This window comes from Oncorhynchus clarkii, chromosome 31 (genome assembly GCF_045791955.1).
Source record: "Oncorhynchus clarkii lewisi isolate Uvic-CL-2024 chromosome 31, UVic_Ocla_1.0, whole genome shotgun sequence".
NCBI lineage: Eukaryota > Metazoa > Chordata > Actinopteri > Salmoniformes > Salmonidae > Oncorhynchus > Oncorhynchus clarkii.
The window spans coordinates 26,397,316-26,415,146 of NC_092177.1; the positions used below are offsets into that span (position 1 = coordinate 26,397,316).

Sequence of the window (17,831 nt, forward strand, 5' to 3'; positions counted from 1 at the left end):
GTTTAGGTTTCCTAAGAGTGCAGTATCTAATTCCATGGCTGTAGCTTAGGTTTCCTAAGAGTGCAGTATCTAATTCCATGGCTGTAGCTTAGGTTTCCTAAGAGTGCAGTATCTAATTCCATGGCTGTAGCTTAGGTTTCCTAAGAGTGCAGTATCTAATTCCATGGCTGTAGCTTAGGTTTCCTAAGAGTGCAGTATCTAATTCCATGGCTGTAGCTTAGGTTTGGACAGTGACACACATGCTTAAGATATTATATTTTCTTTCAGTGAAATCATTCCAATCTCTGATCCAGGGAGGGATGTTTCAGTTTGGGGGAGAAAGGGGAGGGATTTATAGTGAACGCTTATTATCCCAAAATACCCACGCAACAGCTGCATCATTTCCTCAGCAACACTTGTCGCCATGGCGCTGCGATGTCGACATGCCTCCATGTCAAAGTTTTCTGGCATTCACTGGCTGACGAGGGTGAGAAACACACACACACACACTTATTTTTCCATTACACAAACACATTAGTACGCATAACAAAATTCTACAGTTTTATCCCCCCCAAAATGTCACCTTTATTTAACTAGGGAAGTCAGTTAAGAACAAATTCTTATTTACAATGACGGCCTACCAAAAGGCCTCCTGTGGGGATGGAGGATTAAAAATAAAAAATATAGGACAAAACACATCACCACAAGAGAGACACCACAACACTACATAAAGAGAGACCTAAGACAACAACATAGCAAAGAAAAAGCTACCATCTGGTGCTGTTGTTTTAGAGAAACCTTCCCCCCCACCCCATTCCCGCTCTAGTCTAGCCCCCTTAACCCTCCCCTCCCAATCCTTCTCTCAACTCCTTTCAACCACCCCTGTCCCCAATCACCCCCTCCTCCCATGACAGTCCCACTGCAGCCACATGACAGTCCCATGACAGTCCCATTACAGCCACATGACAGTCCCACTACAGCCACATGACAGTCCCACTACAGCCACATGACAGTCCCACTACTGCCACAGGACAGTCCCACTGCAGCCACACGACAGTCCCACTACAGCCACATGACAGTCCCACTACAGCCACATGAGTCCCACTACAGCCACATGACAGTCCCACTACTGCCACATGACAGTCCCACTGCAGCCACACGACAGTCCCACTGCAGCCACACGACAGTCCCATTACAGCCACACGACAGTCCCACTACAGCCACACGACAGCCACACGACAGTCCCACTGCAGCCACACGACAGTCCCACTGCAGCCACACAACAGTCCCACTGCAGCCACACGACAGTCCCACTGCAGCCACACGACAGTCCCACTGCAGCCACACGACAGTCCCACTGCAGCCACACGACAGTCCCACTACAGCCACATGACAGTCCCACTACAGCCACATGAGTCCCACTACAGCCACATGACAGTCCCACTGCAGCCACACGACAGTCCCACTGCAGCCACACGACAGTCCCACTACAGCCACATGACAGTCCCACTACAGCCACATGAGTCCCACTACAGCCACATGACAGTCCCACTACTGCCACATGACAGTCCCACTGCAGCCACACGACAGTCCCACTGCAGCCACACGACAGTCCCACTGCAGCCACACGACAGTCCCACTGCAGCCACACGACAGTCCCACTACAGCCACACGACAGCCACACGACAGTCCCACTGCAGCCACACGACAGTCCCACTGCAGCCACACGACATTCCCACTGCAGCCACACGACAGTCCCACTGCAGCCACACGACAGTCCCACTGCAGCCACACGACAGTCCCACTGCAGCCACACGACAGTCCCACTGCAGCCAAATGACAGCACTGAGACGTTGGCCTGTTCCTCTAATCCTACATGGAATATAGCTCCCTTTGTTGGCTGTCTTTGTTTAATTCGCTCCTCTCTTTTTCAGTATCTCTCCCACTCCTTTTCCCCTCTCACTCCCACTTCTGTGCCTTCTTCCTCCACTGTCAGAGAGGGGGGAAAGCAGTGTTTCCAGGACAACTGCAGACGTGGAGGAAATGGATTTGTGAAATGTAGAGTGCTAAAGGTGTGTTTTGCAGCTAGAACAGATATGGAAACAGGGGGTAGGGGGATTGGAATGGGGAGTAGGGGGTGATTGGGGACAGGAGTGGATGAAATTAGTTGAGAGAGGGATTGAGATGGGAGGGTTAAGGGGGCTAGACTAGAAGGGGGATGTGGGTGGGGGAGGTTTCCCTAAAACCACAGCACCAGATGGAAGCTTTTGATCCCACAAGAGTTTCTGTTTCATCATGACTAATGAATGTGATTCTACTCCATTTGATTCAATTCAGTAGTTTTAATTCTGATTCACTACATGGAGCTTTCTTAACCTACAGAGTGCTTGAATGCTTGAGTTATTTCCCTTCTGAATCATCTACCTTAGTGGGCTGTTACCACATAGAGCTCTGCACTTGACCTGAGTAAATGTATTTCATATGTTTGCCCTTTGACTTCTGCTCTTGGTGGTGTTAAATTGGGGTAGCCAGAAGGAGTGAAAATACCCCCCTCATCAACCTCTTATTTTAAAGCTTAGTTCTGATTAGAGTGTAGCTCTGACTGTCTGTCTGTCTGTCTGTCTGCCTCCCTCCCCTTTTCTGTCTGATTTCCTCCCAGCTGAGAAAACAGGCTCGGGGACTCTTGGCAGAAGAGACGAGGAGAGGTCTTTTCAGACGGAGAGAAAAGAGAGTTTGCCACAATGAAAGAGTGCATTGTGCTAGCCTTACATTGGGCTACACATCTCTAGGCTACATCTCTAGCTCTGTTAGCAACCACAGCATTACTGTGTCTCTTTAAAGCAGATGAGATAGCCCCTGGCAATGCAATGACTGTGTCAAGTGTGTTTATTCAATGGCTTCTTCCATTTCCTAAGGACACTTCCCGCCATGTTCTCTTACATCACCATTCTAGTCATTTTGCATCAGTCAATTTAAAGGAAAGGCTGTTGCCAGTTGTATGCATAAACTTGTTCAAACCTCTGTGTGTGTGCAATATTTTATATGTGCAAATACTCATGAGTGCAAAACCATTTTTTTCTGTTGGTTTAGAGGTGTGTGTGTGTGTGTGTGTGTGTGTGTGTGTGTGTGTGTGTGTGTGTGTGTGTGTGTGAGATCAACTGTGTATGGTATTAATGGTTCAATGGTTCAACGTTTACACCTGTTGTGTCCTGTGCACATGGTGAATAAACAGTACAGGGGAATTCTTTGAGAGCTGTTTCCCACAATGCACTGACGATGATGATAATACTAATATAGATAATAATAGGCAGTAATGTATACATGTAAACAGGGCTGAAAGTGACTGTAAGCAGGAATATATAAATACTTATGGTAATATACTAATGGTAATATATACATGTAAACAGGAGTAATAGTGACCAGTAGCAGGATAAATAGATACTAATGGTAATATATACATGTAAACAGGAGTAATAGTGACCAGTAACAGAATAAATAGATACTAAAGGTAATATATACATGTAAACAGGAGTAATAGTGACCAGTAGCAGGATAAATAGATACTAATGGTAATATATACATGTAAACAGGAGTAATAGTGACCAGTAACAGAATAAATAGATACTAATGGTAATATATACATGTAAACAGGAGTAATAGTGACCAGTAACAGGATAAATAGATAGATAATAATGGTAATATATACATGTTAACAGGAGTAATAGTGACCAGTAGCAGGATAAATAGATACTAAAGGTAATAAATACCTGTAAACAGGAGTAATAGTGACCAGTAACAGAATAAATAGATACTAATGGTAATATATACATGTAAACAGGAGTAATAGTGACCAGTAACAGGATAAATAGATACTAATGGTAATAAATACCTGTAAACAGGAGTAATAGTGACCAGTAACAGGATAAATAGATACTAATGGTAATATATACATGTAAACAGGAGAAATAGTGACCAGTAACAGGATAAATAGATACTAATGGTAATATATACATGTAAACAGGAGTAATAGTGACCAGCAACAGGATAAATAGATACTAATGGTAATATATACATGTAAACAGGAGTAATAGTGACCAGTAACAGGATAAATAGATACTAATGGTAATAAATACCTGTAAACAGGAGTAATAGTGACCAGTAACAGAATAAATAGATACTAATGGTAATATATACATGTAAACAGGAGTAATAGTAACCAGTAACAGGATAAATAGATACTAATGGTAATATATACATGTAAACAGGAGTAATAGTGACCAGTAACAGGATAAATAGATAGATAATAATGGTAATATATACATGTTAACAGGAGTAATAGTGACCAGTAGCAGGATAAATAGATACTAAAGGTAATATATACCTGTAAACAGGAGTAATAGTGACCAGTAGCAGGATAAATAGATACTAATGGTAATATATACATGTAGACAGGAGTAATAGTGACCAGTAACAGAATAAATAGATACTAAAGGTAATATATACATGTAAACAGGAGTAATAGTAACCAGTAACAGGATAAATAGATGGTAATGGAAATCATTAATCAACGAACAGCAGAGTAATTAATCTAATCAATAATCATTTTAGCAGCAGCGTAGGTTGTGTGTGGGTAGAGACCTTTGGAGCAGCATAGAGTCAGGTAAACCGTATAGATCATCTGTGGGAGATGGAGAGCACTAGTTGTTAGCCATTTAACAGGCTTATGACCAGGGGATAGAAGCTGTTTTGGAGTCTGTTGATCTCAGCCTTGATGCACCAGTACCGCCTGCCGGACAGGAGCATGGAGAACAGTCCATGTCTTGGGTGGCTGGAGTCTTTGCCAATTCTTCAGGCCTTTCTCAGACACTTCGTAGTACGTACATCCTGGACGGCGATGCGCTGGGTCGTCCGCACCACTTGGTTGCGGGCGGTGCAGTTGCCATACTAGATGATGATACAACCAGTCAGGATGCTCTCGCCATCTTCACAACTGTGCTGGTGTGAGAGGACCATGTTAGGTCCTCAGTGATGTTGACACAGAGGAACTTGAAGCTCTCGCCACTGCGTCCCTGTCGATGTGGATAGGGGTGTGCAACAGGGGTTGGAACCAGTTCAGGGAACAGAACCGAAAGCCAAAAAATAACAATTTTAGAGGAACAGGATCAGAAACAAGAATGAAAGTAATCAATACTGTTCCGGAACAGAACCATTATATTAAAAGCATGGGATCTGGTTAATAATGTTATTTTACATTCTGGGCATTGTTTTCTGTCCCACAAGAAACGCAACAAGGCACCTATGCCAAAGCCCTCACTGTCACTCAGCTGAAAAGCTTTGCCTGTGTGTGTGTGTGTGTGATGTGTATAGGCAACCTGCCACTCCCCCTCTGAAGCTTAGGCTACTGTAGCCTACTGATGTTACAAGCGTGATTCAGAAATTAGGGAGATATTTTAATTAGAGAAGAATGGATGAACTTTTTCAATGGTATAGTTGGTATCTTGCGCTCTACACTTGGTTGTCCATTGCGGAACGGCCGAAACAAAAAAGAAGAATGGTTCTGTTCTGAATCAAATGACTGGAAAAGACTTTGGGCTCCAACCCCTGGTGTTCACCCCCCCCCCCTCTCAACACCTTACCCTCACCACTTGCGGTCAGAGTCCAGGATCCAGTTGCAGAAGGCGGTGTTCAGTCCCAGGATCCTGAGATTAGTGACGAGCTGAGAGGGCACTATGGTGTTGAGCGCTGAGCTGTAGTCGATGAACAGCATTCTGAGAATTCGTAGGCGAGCGAGTAAACTCCCACTGCCATCCGTTTTATTGGCTAATGTGCAACCATTGGAAAATAAAATGAATGACCTATGATTAAGATTATGCTACCAACGGGACATTAACAACTGTAATATCTTATGTTTCACTGAGTTGTGGCTGAACGACGACACGGATTATACAGAGCTGGCGGGATTTTCCATGCACCGGCAGAACAGAGAAACTACGTCTGGTAAGACGAAGGGTGTGGGTGTGTGTCTATTTGTCAATAACAGCTGGTGCGCGATGTCTAAAATTAAAGAAGTATCGATGTATTGCTCGCCTGAGGTAGAGTACCTTATGATAAGTTGTAGACCACACTATCTACCAAGAGAGTTCTCATCTATATTATTTGTAGCCGTCTATTTACCACCACAGACCGATGCTGGCACTAAGACCACACTCAATCAACTCTATAAGGCCATAAGCAAACAATAAAATGCTCACCCAGAAGCTACGCTCCAAGTGGCCGGGGACTTTAATGCAGGCAAACTTAAATCAGTTTTACCCAAATTTTACTAGCATGTCACATGTACACCCATAGGGGCGAAAATGTTTACTCCACACACAGAGATGCATACAAAGCTCTCCCCCGACCTCCATTTGGCAAATCTAACCATAATTCTATCCTCCTGATTCCTGCTTACAAGCAAAAACTAAAGCAGGAAGTACCAGTGACTCGCTCAATATGGAAGTGGTCAGATGACGCAGATGCTACTCTACAGGACTGTTTTGCTAGCACAGACTGAAATATGTTCCGGGATTCATCCAATGGCATTGAGGAGTATACCACCTCAGTCAATAAGTGCATTGACGACGTCGTCCCCACAGTGACCGTATGTACATATCTCAATCAGAAGCCATGGATTACAGGCAACATCCACATCAAGCTAAAGGCTAGAGTTGCCGCTTTCAAGGAGCGGGACACTAATCCGGACATCTATAAGAAATCCTGCTATGCCCTCAGACGGACCATCAAACAAGCAAAGTGTCAAGACAGGATTAAGATTGAAAACTTTTACGGACTACAAAGGGAAACCCAGACGTGAGCTGCCCAGTGACGCAAGCCTACCAGACTAGCGAAATGCCTTTTATGCTCACTTTGAGGCAAGCAACACTGAAGCATGCACGAGAGCACCAGCTGTTCTGGATGACTGTGTGACAACGCTCTTGGTAGACGATGTGAGCAAGACCTTTAAACAGGTCAACATTCACAAAGCCGCGGGGCCAGACGGATTACCAGGACGTGTACACAAAGCATGCACAGACCAACTGGCAAGTGTCTTCTCTGACATTTTCAAGCTCTCCCTGACCGAGTCTGTAATACCTACATGTTTCAAGCAGACCACCATAGTCTGTGTGCCCATGGAAGCAAAAGTAACCTGCCTAAATGATTACCACCATGTAGTACTCACGTAGGTAGTCATGAAGTGCTTTGAAAGGCTGGTAATGGTTCACATCAACAGCATCCTCCCGGACACCCTAGACCCACTCCAATTCGTATACCGCCCCGGCAGATCCACGGATGATGCAATCACAATCGCACTCCACAATGCCCTTATAAATAAAAGGAACACCTATGTGAGAATGCTGTTCCTTGACTTCTGCTCAGCGTTCAACACCATAGTGCCCACGAAGCTCATCACTAAGCTTAGGACCCTGGGACTAAACACCTCCCTCTGCAACTGGATCCTGGACTTTCTGATGGTCCGCCCCCAGGTGGTAAAGGTAGGCAACAACACGTCTGCCACACTGATACTCAACACTGGGGCCCCTCAGCGGTGTATACTTAGTCCCCTCCTGTACTTCCTTCTCACCCACGAATGCATGGCCATGCACGACACCAACACCATCATTAAGTTTGCTGACGACACAACAGTGGTAGGCCTGATCATTGACAACGATGAGACGGCATATAGGGAGGAGGTCAGGGGACTGGCAGTGTGGTGCCAGGACAGCAACCTCTCCCTCAATGTGAGCAAGACAAAGGAGCTGATCGTTGACGACAGGAAAAGGTGGGCCGAACACGCCCCCATTAACATCAACAGGGCTGTAGCAGAGCGGGTCGAGAGTTTCAGGTTCCTTGGTTTCCACATCACCAATGAACTGTCGTGTTCCAAACACACTAAGACAGTTGTGAAGAGGACATGAGAAAACCTTTTCCCCCTCAGAAGACTGAAAAGATTTGGCATGGGTCCCCAGATCTTCAAAAAGTTCAACAGCTGCACCATCGAAAGCATCCTGACCGGTTGCATCACTGCCTGGTACGACAACTGCTTGGCATCTGACCGTAAGGCGCTACAGAGGATAGTGCTTATAGCCCAGTACATCACCTGCCATCCAGGACCAATCCAGGACCCTATATCAGAGGAAATCCCATAAAATTGTTAGAGACTCCAGTCACCCAAGTCATTGACTGTTTTCTTTGCTACTGCACGGCAAGCGGTACCGGAGCGCTAAGTCCAGAACCAAAAGGCCCCTTAACAGCTTCGACCCCCAAGCCATAAGACTGCTGAACAATTAATCAAATGACCACCGGTTACATTGCTTTTTCTGCCTGTCCTGCTATGCTGGCTATTGCCTCAATAGTGGAGATTACCCAGAACTCTGTGTTCTGTCACAAGTCCCAGAACTCTGCTGCAGTAATCATTACACAGATATCATGATCTCATCTTTAATTTATCTTTAGGTCACCTGTTGATGCTCCCTGAAGAGACCTACAACTCTACCAGACATAGACATAACACAGACTTTATCATTGTCTTTTATCCTGTGTCTGTCCAGGGCTGCATTTTATAGTACAACATGTGTTGACCTATATTACTATATAAAAGCACTGTGGCTCTTCATCCTCTGTCAGTGGGGCAGCTGCCGGACACGGACACAGGGGTGGGGTGCTGGGTAGAGGTGGGGGTTCCTCCCCTCTGGACGGGCCTGAGCTGTAATGGCAGAGTAAAGAGCTTAAAATGGCACGGAAATTAACTTCCTGTCCCGCCATACACATATCTCATTACTTCCTGCTTTCCTCACATGGATCAGATGGCTGCCCCTGAAATCAGATCCCTGTTTCCCAGAGCCTTCATTTCCTCCTCTGTCTTCCCTCTTCCCTGCTCTTCCGCAGTGGCCTGATGGTTCAGATGAGGAAAGGAGAAGTTGTTTCCTGCCTTTACTTTCTATATAGACGAAAGGGATGTTTTTGATAACTTTGTCTCAACAATGCATCCTATATGTTTTGTTTCTGTGTGGAAATCTATGTATGGTGTGTCTGGTGTCTGGTAGGTGCGACCATCTGGTGTGTGAGTTGGTGTGTGTGAGACTGTGTCTGTTGTGGGAGTCTGGTGTGTGTGAGACTGTGTCTGTTGTGTGAGTCTGGTGTGTGTGAGACTGTGTCTGTTGTGTGAGTCTGGTGTGTGTGAGACTGTGTCTGTTGTGTGAGTCTGGTGTATGAGACTGTGTCTGGTGTGTGTGAGACTGTGTCTGTTGTGTGAGTCTGGTGTGTGTGACTGTCTGGTGTGTGAGACTGTGTCTGGAGTGTGTGAGACTGTGTCTGTTGTGTGAGTCTGGTGTGTGTGAGACTGTGTCTGTTGTGTGAGTCTGGTGTGTGAGACTGTGTCTGGTGTGTGTGAGACTGTGTCTGTTGTGTGAGTCTGGTGTGTGTGACTGTCTGGTGTGTGTGAGACTTTGTTGTGTGTGTGAGTCTGGTGTGTGAGAGTCTGGTGTGTGAGACTGTGTCTGGAGTGTGTGAGACTGTGTCTGTTGTGTGAGTCTGGTGTGTGTGAGACTGTGTCTGTTGTGTGAGTCTGGTGTGTGAGACTGTGTCTGGTGTGTGTGACTGTCTGGTGTGTGTGACTGTCTGGTGTGTGTGAGTTTGGTGTGTGTGAGTCTGGTGTGTGTCAGTCTGGTGTGTGAGTCTGGTGTGTGTGAGACTGTGTCTGTTGTGTGTGTGAGACTGTGTCTGTTGGTGTATGTGAGACTGTGTCTGTTGTGTGTGTCCCTCAGGGTATGATGACATCTGTGATGTCCTTTGTCCAGAATGTCTGACTGATGTTATTACCACACAAAGACGGTCTATTGTCAAGGTTCCCATTAGCCTGGCTACGCCTGGGATCCCCCTAATGCTCTTTCCAGTGCTGCACATGCCTGATCCATGTGTTCATGTGACTCTGTGTATGGTGAGTGTGTATACCTCTTTGTGTACATTTGTGTGTGAGTGTGACTGGTGGAAATGTGCCTAATGAAGCCAGATGGGGAGATGGGATAAGTGTATGATAAAAGAACAATCCCCCCCATTCTGTTGTGTGTGTGTGTGTCCCAAGGCATCGCCCCACTTCCTGTTGCACAGTCACAGGAAGCAGGAAGTCGGCCCAATCAGAAATTACCTTTAAATTTCAACCACATTATAACGCAGATATTCTGTGTTCCGGATTGAATCTAGCCTCTAGGATCCCAGCGACGCTAGTCAAGAGGAATGAAAGATGGATTCTATATTATATCAATGTGATTCTAAAGATATTTATCCATTACATAGGATTGTGTAACCTAGAATAAAATGTGTAGTGTATCCTAATAGCTTAACAACATTCTCTCAATAATATAGAGTGTTCTGTATAGTTCCATCGATTGCAATACATACTGTACATATTTAAAACTTTGGAATATGATCAATTTAAAGCAAAAACAGGTGTCTTCAGATAGGCTATGTATTACATAATGCACATCCACGTTCACTTTGAGGACTGTGGGAGGAAGTTGTCACATTTCTACTGAGGCTGAGGAAACATTGTCATCTTGCTTTCATCCCCCCTTCCCCTCATCCCATTTCCCCTGTTTCCACATCGCAGCGGACACTTCAAAACGGCCGTGTGAGTTGAGGCTGCTGGGAGCACAGGATTATGGGATAGCGTGGTGCTGATGAAGTCTGGTGGATCTGGGTCACAGATAAAAGCTGAGCAAACTGATGCAGAACTACTGCCACTTAAAAAAAAACCTGGCCAACAGAACAGACTGGAACACTGTGGTTGCCAGGACAACTTTACTAGTTGTTTGATGTGCTGTAATGCCTTGGGTATCTATAGTTGGGTATCTATAATCATGATACATGATTATGGTAGAATTTAAGTTGGATCCTAATTATGTTGTTAGTGACTGTCTTGAATATTGCATCATTCTGCACTATTTTATTAACACAATTTATAAAGTTCCCTTAACTAAAATACATTTTTCCCATCTTACAAACCAAGCTGCACGGTAGAAAAGACTCTCGACGGACAACAAGGGTTTAATGATTTCTGAACCTTTAATTTGAAACATCAGTGTTCAAGGGAAAATAAAACAGCAATATAAATATTAGCATATCAAATAAGAGATTAGGGGGGGGGGGGGTTAAGAGTTTCATAAGAAAGATATCAGGCCACAGCACGGGAGAGGATTAATTCAGCAGCAGACGAACATACACACATATATAATATTTATAATCATTTGTTCATATGGACAGAGAGAGAGAGGCATTCCTGCACAAATGCGCGATATGAATCACAGAAAGAAAACGTAAAGAGGTTACAGAAGGATAGAAACATTTTTTCAATATACTTTTTTTTTGTTTGGTTTCTTTACAGGGCGGTAAAATGGAGAGAGTGAAAAATGAACACAAAAATATGCGCAACACATATCACAAGTTAACTAGTCTATGTGTGTCACTGTTTACTCATCGTCTAAAGTTAGCAACTTTATTTATTTACACTGAAGAGTTAGTTAGTTGGCCTTCATGGTGTGTAGTTACTACATTGCAACACAAACTGTAGAAGAACGTTTCAGAGATCTTCTTTTCTCGCAGCGGTTTTCATATTTTTCTTGAAAAACAAATGCAACACATTCCAGTAGTAAAGCCACGCCTTGTGGAGAGATGCTGGACGTGGTCCGTACTATACAAACAACTGGCTCATGCCATCGACAGGACCAGTGTTTATTTACAGTGGGGAAGAGCCTTCACTGGACCAGGGAGTGGAGGGCAGAGTCTTGAGGTTAGCTTTACCAGAGTGGATTTACACTGAGGGGATAGATACAGCGAGGAATGGAACTAGCGAACTCTGTCCCCGCTCCCTTCTTCTGAAGTGGTATCTCCTCTGTGACATGGAGAGATGTGCTTGGCTCTGTCAACCTCTAACCTGGGTCAGTGCATTCGAGGAAGTTTAGGGGTGGACCTTGCCTATGTACATTCAGTGAGTAGAGCCAAGGTCGTTGTCCCCCTCCCAGTCAATCTAATGGTACCAACCCAGACGTCGTACCCCATCCCTTTCCACTCCCCCTTGAACCCTGCCTCCATGCTGCCTCTTCATGTGGTGGGAGCCTGACAGACGGACGACAAACTAAAGACTTCCTACGTATCTTCTAAACAACTCTTATGCTGCTGAGTCGTCAAAAAACATGTCTTATCACATCAAGAAATATAACTATCTGCACTTCAGGATACATAGCAAGGGGTGAACACTCAATCTGGAGCCTAGTGACCTAAGAAGTGTAACTTCTCAGCAATTTGTTGAAGATCTCTACTTGTGCCCTCCTCTGAAGGGCTTTTTACCCTACAGCTCATCTTTACAGTATGAACAGTGCATCTCCCATGGTTGAAGTGGGATAGCCAGTGAGGGGAGGGGGCATAAGGGGACAGCAGGTGGTCTCTATGCCCATCTATGGTGTTCTAAAAAAGGGAGAGGAGTTAAGGTGGTCGTCCTCTTTGCAACACTTAAGCAATGCATTGTTGAATCTTCTAGAAGGTCTGTGGTTTGAAGCTATAGGAACATGCAGAGCAGTAGAATACTCCCAGTGGACACGATACCCTTGTGTTCCAAAGAGCTGTGGTGTAGGATCCTATGAGGCTGATCCTATATAGCGGTGGAGGCTCGACGCTCACGTCGGGATTTTCACATTCAACTGAGTGCCGCACAGATTGGTTTTAGAACTGCTATATAGGAATCTATACTATAGTCATCTACTATAGTCAACACTGATCTCCTTTCCAACTCAGGAAAATAAACAATTACAAATCCAACATGAAACATCTTAGGGAACATGGTTAAAATATCAACCTGTGAATACGTCACTGGGTGAACCTTGTTACCCCAGCTAGGTTTCTTACACTCAATCTGTTGTCTGAAGTGAATCCAAATTCATTGACCCCCCCCCCCCCCCCCCCCCCCAACTCCAGTCTTCCTTACCAGGAAATACCATTAATACTTTGCTGTTGAGTAGAACAGAACACAGGCTTTCCAAAAACAACTGTTTCTAGCTAGCCTTCAGAAAGAAAACAACTGTTTCTATCTAGCCTTCAGAATGAAAACAACTGTTTCTAGCTAGCCTTCAGAAAGAAAACAACCGTTTCTATCTAGCCTTCAGAAAGAAAACAAAAACAACCGTTTCTAGCTAGCCTTCAGAAAGGAAACAAACACAACCGTTTCTAGCTAGCCTTCAGAAAGAAAACAACCGTTTCTAGCTAGCCTTCAGAAAGAAAACAAAAACAACCGTTTCCATCTAGCCTTCAGAAAGGAAACAAACACAACCGTTTCTAGCTAGCCTTCAGAAAGAAAACAACAACAACCGTTTCTAGCTAGCCTTCAGAAAGAAAACAACCGTTTCTAGCTAGCCTTCAGAAAGAAAACAAAAACAACCGTTTCTAGCTAGCCTTCAGAAAGGAAACAAAAACAACCGTTTCCATCTAGCCTTCAGAAAGGAAACAAAAACAACCGTTTCTAGCTAGCCTTCAGAAAGGAAACAAAAACAACCGTTTCCATCTAGCCTTCAGAAAGAAAACAAAAACAACTGTTTCTAGCTAGCCTTCAGAAAGAAAACAAAAACAACTGTTTCTAGCTAGCCTTCAGAAAGGAAACAAAAACAACTGTTTCTAGCTAGCCTTCAGAAAGAAAACAACAACAACCGTTTCTAGCTAGCCTTCAGAAAGAAAACAAAAACAACTGTTTCTAGCTAGCCTTCAGAAAGGAAACAAAAACAACTGTTTCTAGCTAGCCTTCAGAAAGAAAACAAAAACAAAATGTCAATGCGGTTTCGAAACCTTCAACCCTTTCCAGATTCAAGAGCCCAAAAACAAACATTCCCAAACCATCTCCATATTTTGTGTTATCATATGAGCGTGACCAATACAATTCCAACCATGGTTAGAGTAAACGCATTGTGTGGAAAAGTGGGGGTGAGCGAGGGTTGAATTCACAGGAGGTTGGTGGCACTTTAATTGGGGAGGACAGGCTTGTGGTAATGGCTGGAGAGGAATGGTATCAAACACATGGTTTCCATGTCTTTGATGCCATTCCATTCGCTCTGTTCCGGCCATTACGAGCATTCCTCCCCTCAGCAGCCTCCTGTGGTTAAATTTCATTTCTCATTGGGTTGTTCTCTTCTCATCGTATACTCCATATCTATCCATTCATCGTTCGTCCTTCCATCCATCCTACTTCTTCTCTTTCTTGGTGGACTTCTTCTTGGAGGCGGGGGTCTGGGCAGCCTTGGGGGGTTCAGGCTGAGCCGAGGCCTCGGAGGGCTGGGCCTGCAGGGCCTGTTGTTGGGCTGCCATCTGCTGCTGCATCAGCATCTGCTGTTGCTGCTGCTGCTGCTGGGGATTGGAGGTCAGGGTGGCCGTGCTGCCAGGGATGTAGACGTTCTGACGGTAGTCGGGCACGTGCTGCAGGGTGAACTGGGGACTGTAACGGGTGCTTAGACCCATGGTGCCTGGTCCCAGGGTGGCGGTCGCTTCGCTCACTTCTGGGGAGAAGAGGGGCAGAGCGGGGAGGAGGAGAGCAGAGAGGAGAGAGAACATATTAACAAGATGTTCTGACACGGCAGAGATGAGTTGTTTGTTAGGATTTCAATGATCACTTCTATGTGTTGCTTGGTAAACGTGTGTGTTTATGCAAAGCTAATTGGACTGAAATGAAGTGAATCGAGAGAGACTAAAATAATAAAGGCAGAGACCTTTTGTCAAGGTGGGAAAACTTGTGAATTCATGGTGTGCATGTGTGTGTGTTCATTTCTGAATGTATGTTTTATTTTATTTTTTATTTCATTTCACCTTTATTTAACCAGGTAGGCAAGTTGAGAACAAGTTCTCATTTACAATTGCGACCTGGCCAAGATAAAGCAAAGCAGTTCGACAGATACAACAACACAGAGTTACACATGGAGTAAAACAAACATACAGTCAATAATACAGTATAAACAAGTCTATATACGATGTGAGCAAATGAGGTGAGATAAGGGAGGTAAAGGCAAAAAGGCCATGGTGGCAAAGTAAATACAATATAGCAAGTAAAACACTGGAATGGTAGATTTGCAATGGGAGAATGTGCAAAGTAGAAAAAAAATAATGGGGTGCAAAGGAGCAAAATAAATAAATAAATAAAATACAGTAGGGAAAGAGGTAGTTGTTTGGGCTAAATTATAGATGGGCTATGTACAGGTGCAGTAATCTGTGAGCTGCTCTGACAGTTGGTGCTTAAAGCTAGTGAGGGAGATGTGTGTGAGTGACCTAGCTGCTAGCTCATAATTCTCTTCCAGCCCAGAGCTACAGGGACACACACACATCCCGACCCCGTTGCCTGCTCTCTGCCTCCACTACACGCACGCACGCATGCTCACACACACAAACGCAACCACACAAGCTAGTAGAATTAGACTACGGATAAAAGAAGCTGGGACAATAGCTGATTTGACAAGGCTGTTTCTGCTACCCTAACTGACTGTGCTATCTCCTAACTGACTGTGCTATCTCCTAACTGACTGTGCTATCTCCTAGCTGACTGTGCTATCTCCTAACTGACTGTGCTATCTCCTAGCTGACTGTGCTATCTCCTAACTGATTATTAATGCACTACCTAAAGCACCATCTGCCTTTGATAACATTCTAAACCCTCCGTTTCTAGTTGTTAACATGACTCGTCTGGGACCTCTGTTTCTAGTTGTTAATATGACTCGTCTGGGACCTCTGTTTCTTGTTGTTAATATGACTCGTCTGGTAGCTTCTGTTTCTAGTTGTTAATATGACTCGTCTGGTAGCCTCTGTTTCTAGTTGTTAATATGACTCGTCTGGTAGCCTCTGTTTCTAGTTGTTAATATGACTCGTCTGGTACCTCAGTTTCTAGTTGTTAATATGACTCGTCTGGGACCTCTGTTTCTTGTTGTTAATATGACTCGTCTGGTAGCTTCTGTTTCTAGTTGTTAATATGACTCGTCTGGTACTTCTGTTTCTAGTTGTTAATATGACTTGTCTGGTACCTCTGTTTCTTGTTGTTAATATGACTCGTCTGGTAGCTTCTGTTTCTTGTTGTTAATATGACTCGTCTGGTACTTCTGTTTCTAGTTGTTAATATGACTCGTCTGGTAGCTCTGTTTCTAGTTGTTAATATGACTCGTCTGGTAGCCTCTGTTTCTTGTTGTTAATATGACTCGTCTGGTAGCTCTGTTTCTAGTTGTTAATATGACTTGTCTGGTAGCTCTGTTTCTAGTTGTTAATATGACTTGTCTGGTAGCTGTGCCCTGGCTCTGTCTGAACCTGCACAGAGTGTATCCTCTTTCTCACTGTGATGACAGACACACTATCCAGCCAGAGTCATTCTATCATTCTCCTAATGGAAACCGTAAGATCACATCCGGGGTGTGTGAGCAGTGTCTTGGAGGGAGGGGTATATGTGTGTGCGTGGGAGGATTGATGTGTCAATGGTAGAAATAACAATGAAACAATGACAGAAGTCTATGTGCTAAGACTTCTTATTGAAGTTTGTCTGCCTGTCTCTCTGTACAATGAGTCATGGACATCTTTATCAATGAGTCTGGCTTCATGCCCTCTAACATAACAGGAACAAACCATGACCCCTCCCTCCCTTCCCCTTTACCCCACCACATTGAGGGAGAGAGGGGGATAAAAACAAATGAAGATGGGGATGTGGTGATGGAAAGAGAGGGATAGAGAGTGGTAGAGGATTGGAATAAAGGATAGAGAGATGGGATAGAGAGATGAATGGAGAAGTGTTGGACTCACCGTTGGCGGCGGCCATCAGGGCTTGGAGCTGCTCAGCCTCGGTGGGGGGGTTGGGCCAGGGTCCGGTTCCCATGGCCATTTCAGGGGGGCCTCCAGCTCTGCAAGGACAGAGAGAGACAGAGGACACATACGTCAACAACTGGCAGCCATTTTGGAACTCTAGTCTTTTGAGAGTGTTTTGTTGTGTTGCTGGTCCCTGGTGTGACGTTTGGTGGTTTATGATGTCAAGTCACAGCGTCTGATCATGAGTAGACACAGCCTGCGTGTACATCCGAAGATGATGTACACACACACACAGTCATGTGCACACATGAGCACACACTTCAGTACATCCTCACTCTCTCTAGCATGTCCACTAGCACAGCACCATGTAGTAAATCGGATGGCACCACATTAAAAAAGAACAGCTGGCTAAACACACGGACACACACACGTTGAACATTTCCATATGGGCAATGTTGATCTTCAAAGGGTTGTTTTTTAGTCTGTAATCAGCATGTAGAGGAACAAAGGAAGGAGTAGACCTGCTCTCTAGAACGCTCACCTTCTTACACACACACACACACACACACACACACACACACACACACACACACACACACACACACACACACACACACACACACACACACACACACAAACAAACATTTAGGTCAAATAGTTTTCTGCTAGTCCTGTCCTGTTTCACAAGACCTAACAGAGAAGGCCACTGATACTCTGCAGTTTGTTTTCTGGGTTCTTCAGTTCTGTATCTGACTGCCTGGGCTTTACAATGTCCCTGTTCTCTAACCTTCCCTACCCTGCCATATCTCACAGAGTCCTATAGGCATTAGGCACGGGCATTTCCTCGAAGCAGTCGACTGATGGTTTTCACCCACACCAGTCTCTTCAGCAGCTGTTTGACGACCTAAATCAGTAGTTAATTAGCTCCAGGAGGTTGTGGGCAGTAGTTCATTAGCTCCAGGAGGTTGTGGGCAGTAGTTCATTAGCTCCAGGAGGTTGTGGGCAGT

General features: G+C 44.7%; 1 protein-coding gene across 3 annotated transcripts in view; it reads right to left on the reverse strand.

The window, feature by feature from the left end:
* Positions 1-11,060: 11,060 nt before the first annotated feature.
* LOC139390585 (protocadherin gamma-A12-like) overlaps positions 11,061-17,831 on the reverse strand; it is a 59,467-nt gene continuing 52,696 nt past the window's right edge. The window contains exons 3-4 of one of the 3 annotated variants that reach the window (XM_071137801.1): positions 16,822-16,919; positions 11,061-14,546 (exon numbers count right to left, since the gene is read on the reverse strand). In XM_071137801.1, coding sequence (XP_070993902.1) covers positions 14,239-14,546; positions 16,822-16,919 — 406 coding nt within the window. In that variant the 3' untranslated portion in view covers positions 11,061-14,238. Of the gene's footprint in view, positions 14,550-16,821; positions 16,920-17,831 lie in introns of all 3 variants that reach the window. The other 2 variants (XM_071137800.1, XM_071137802.1) reach the window with 2 other exon arrangements.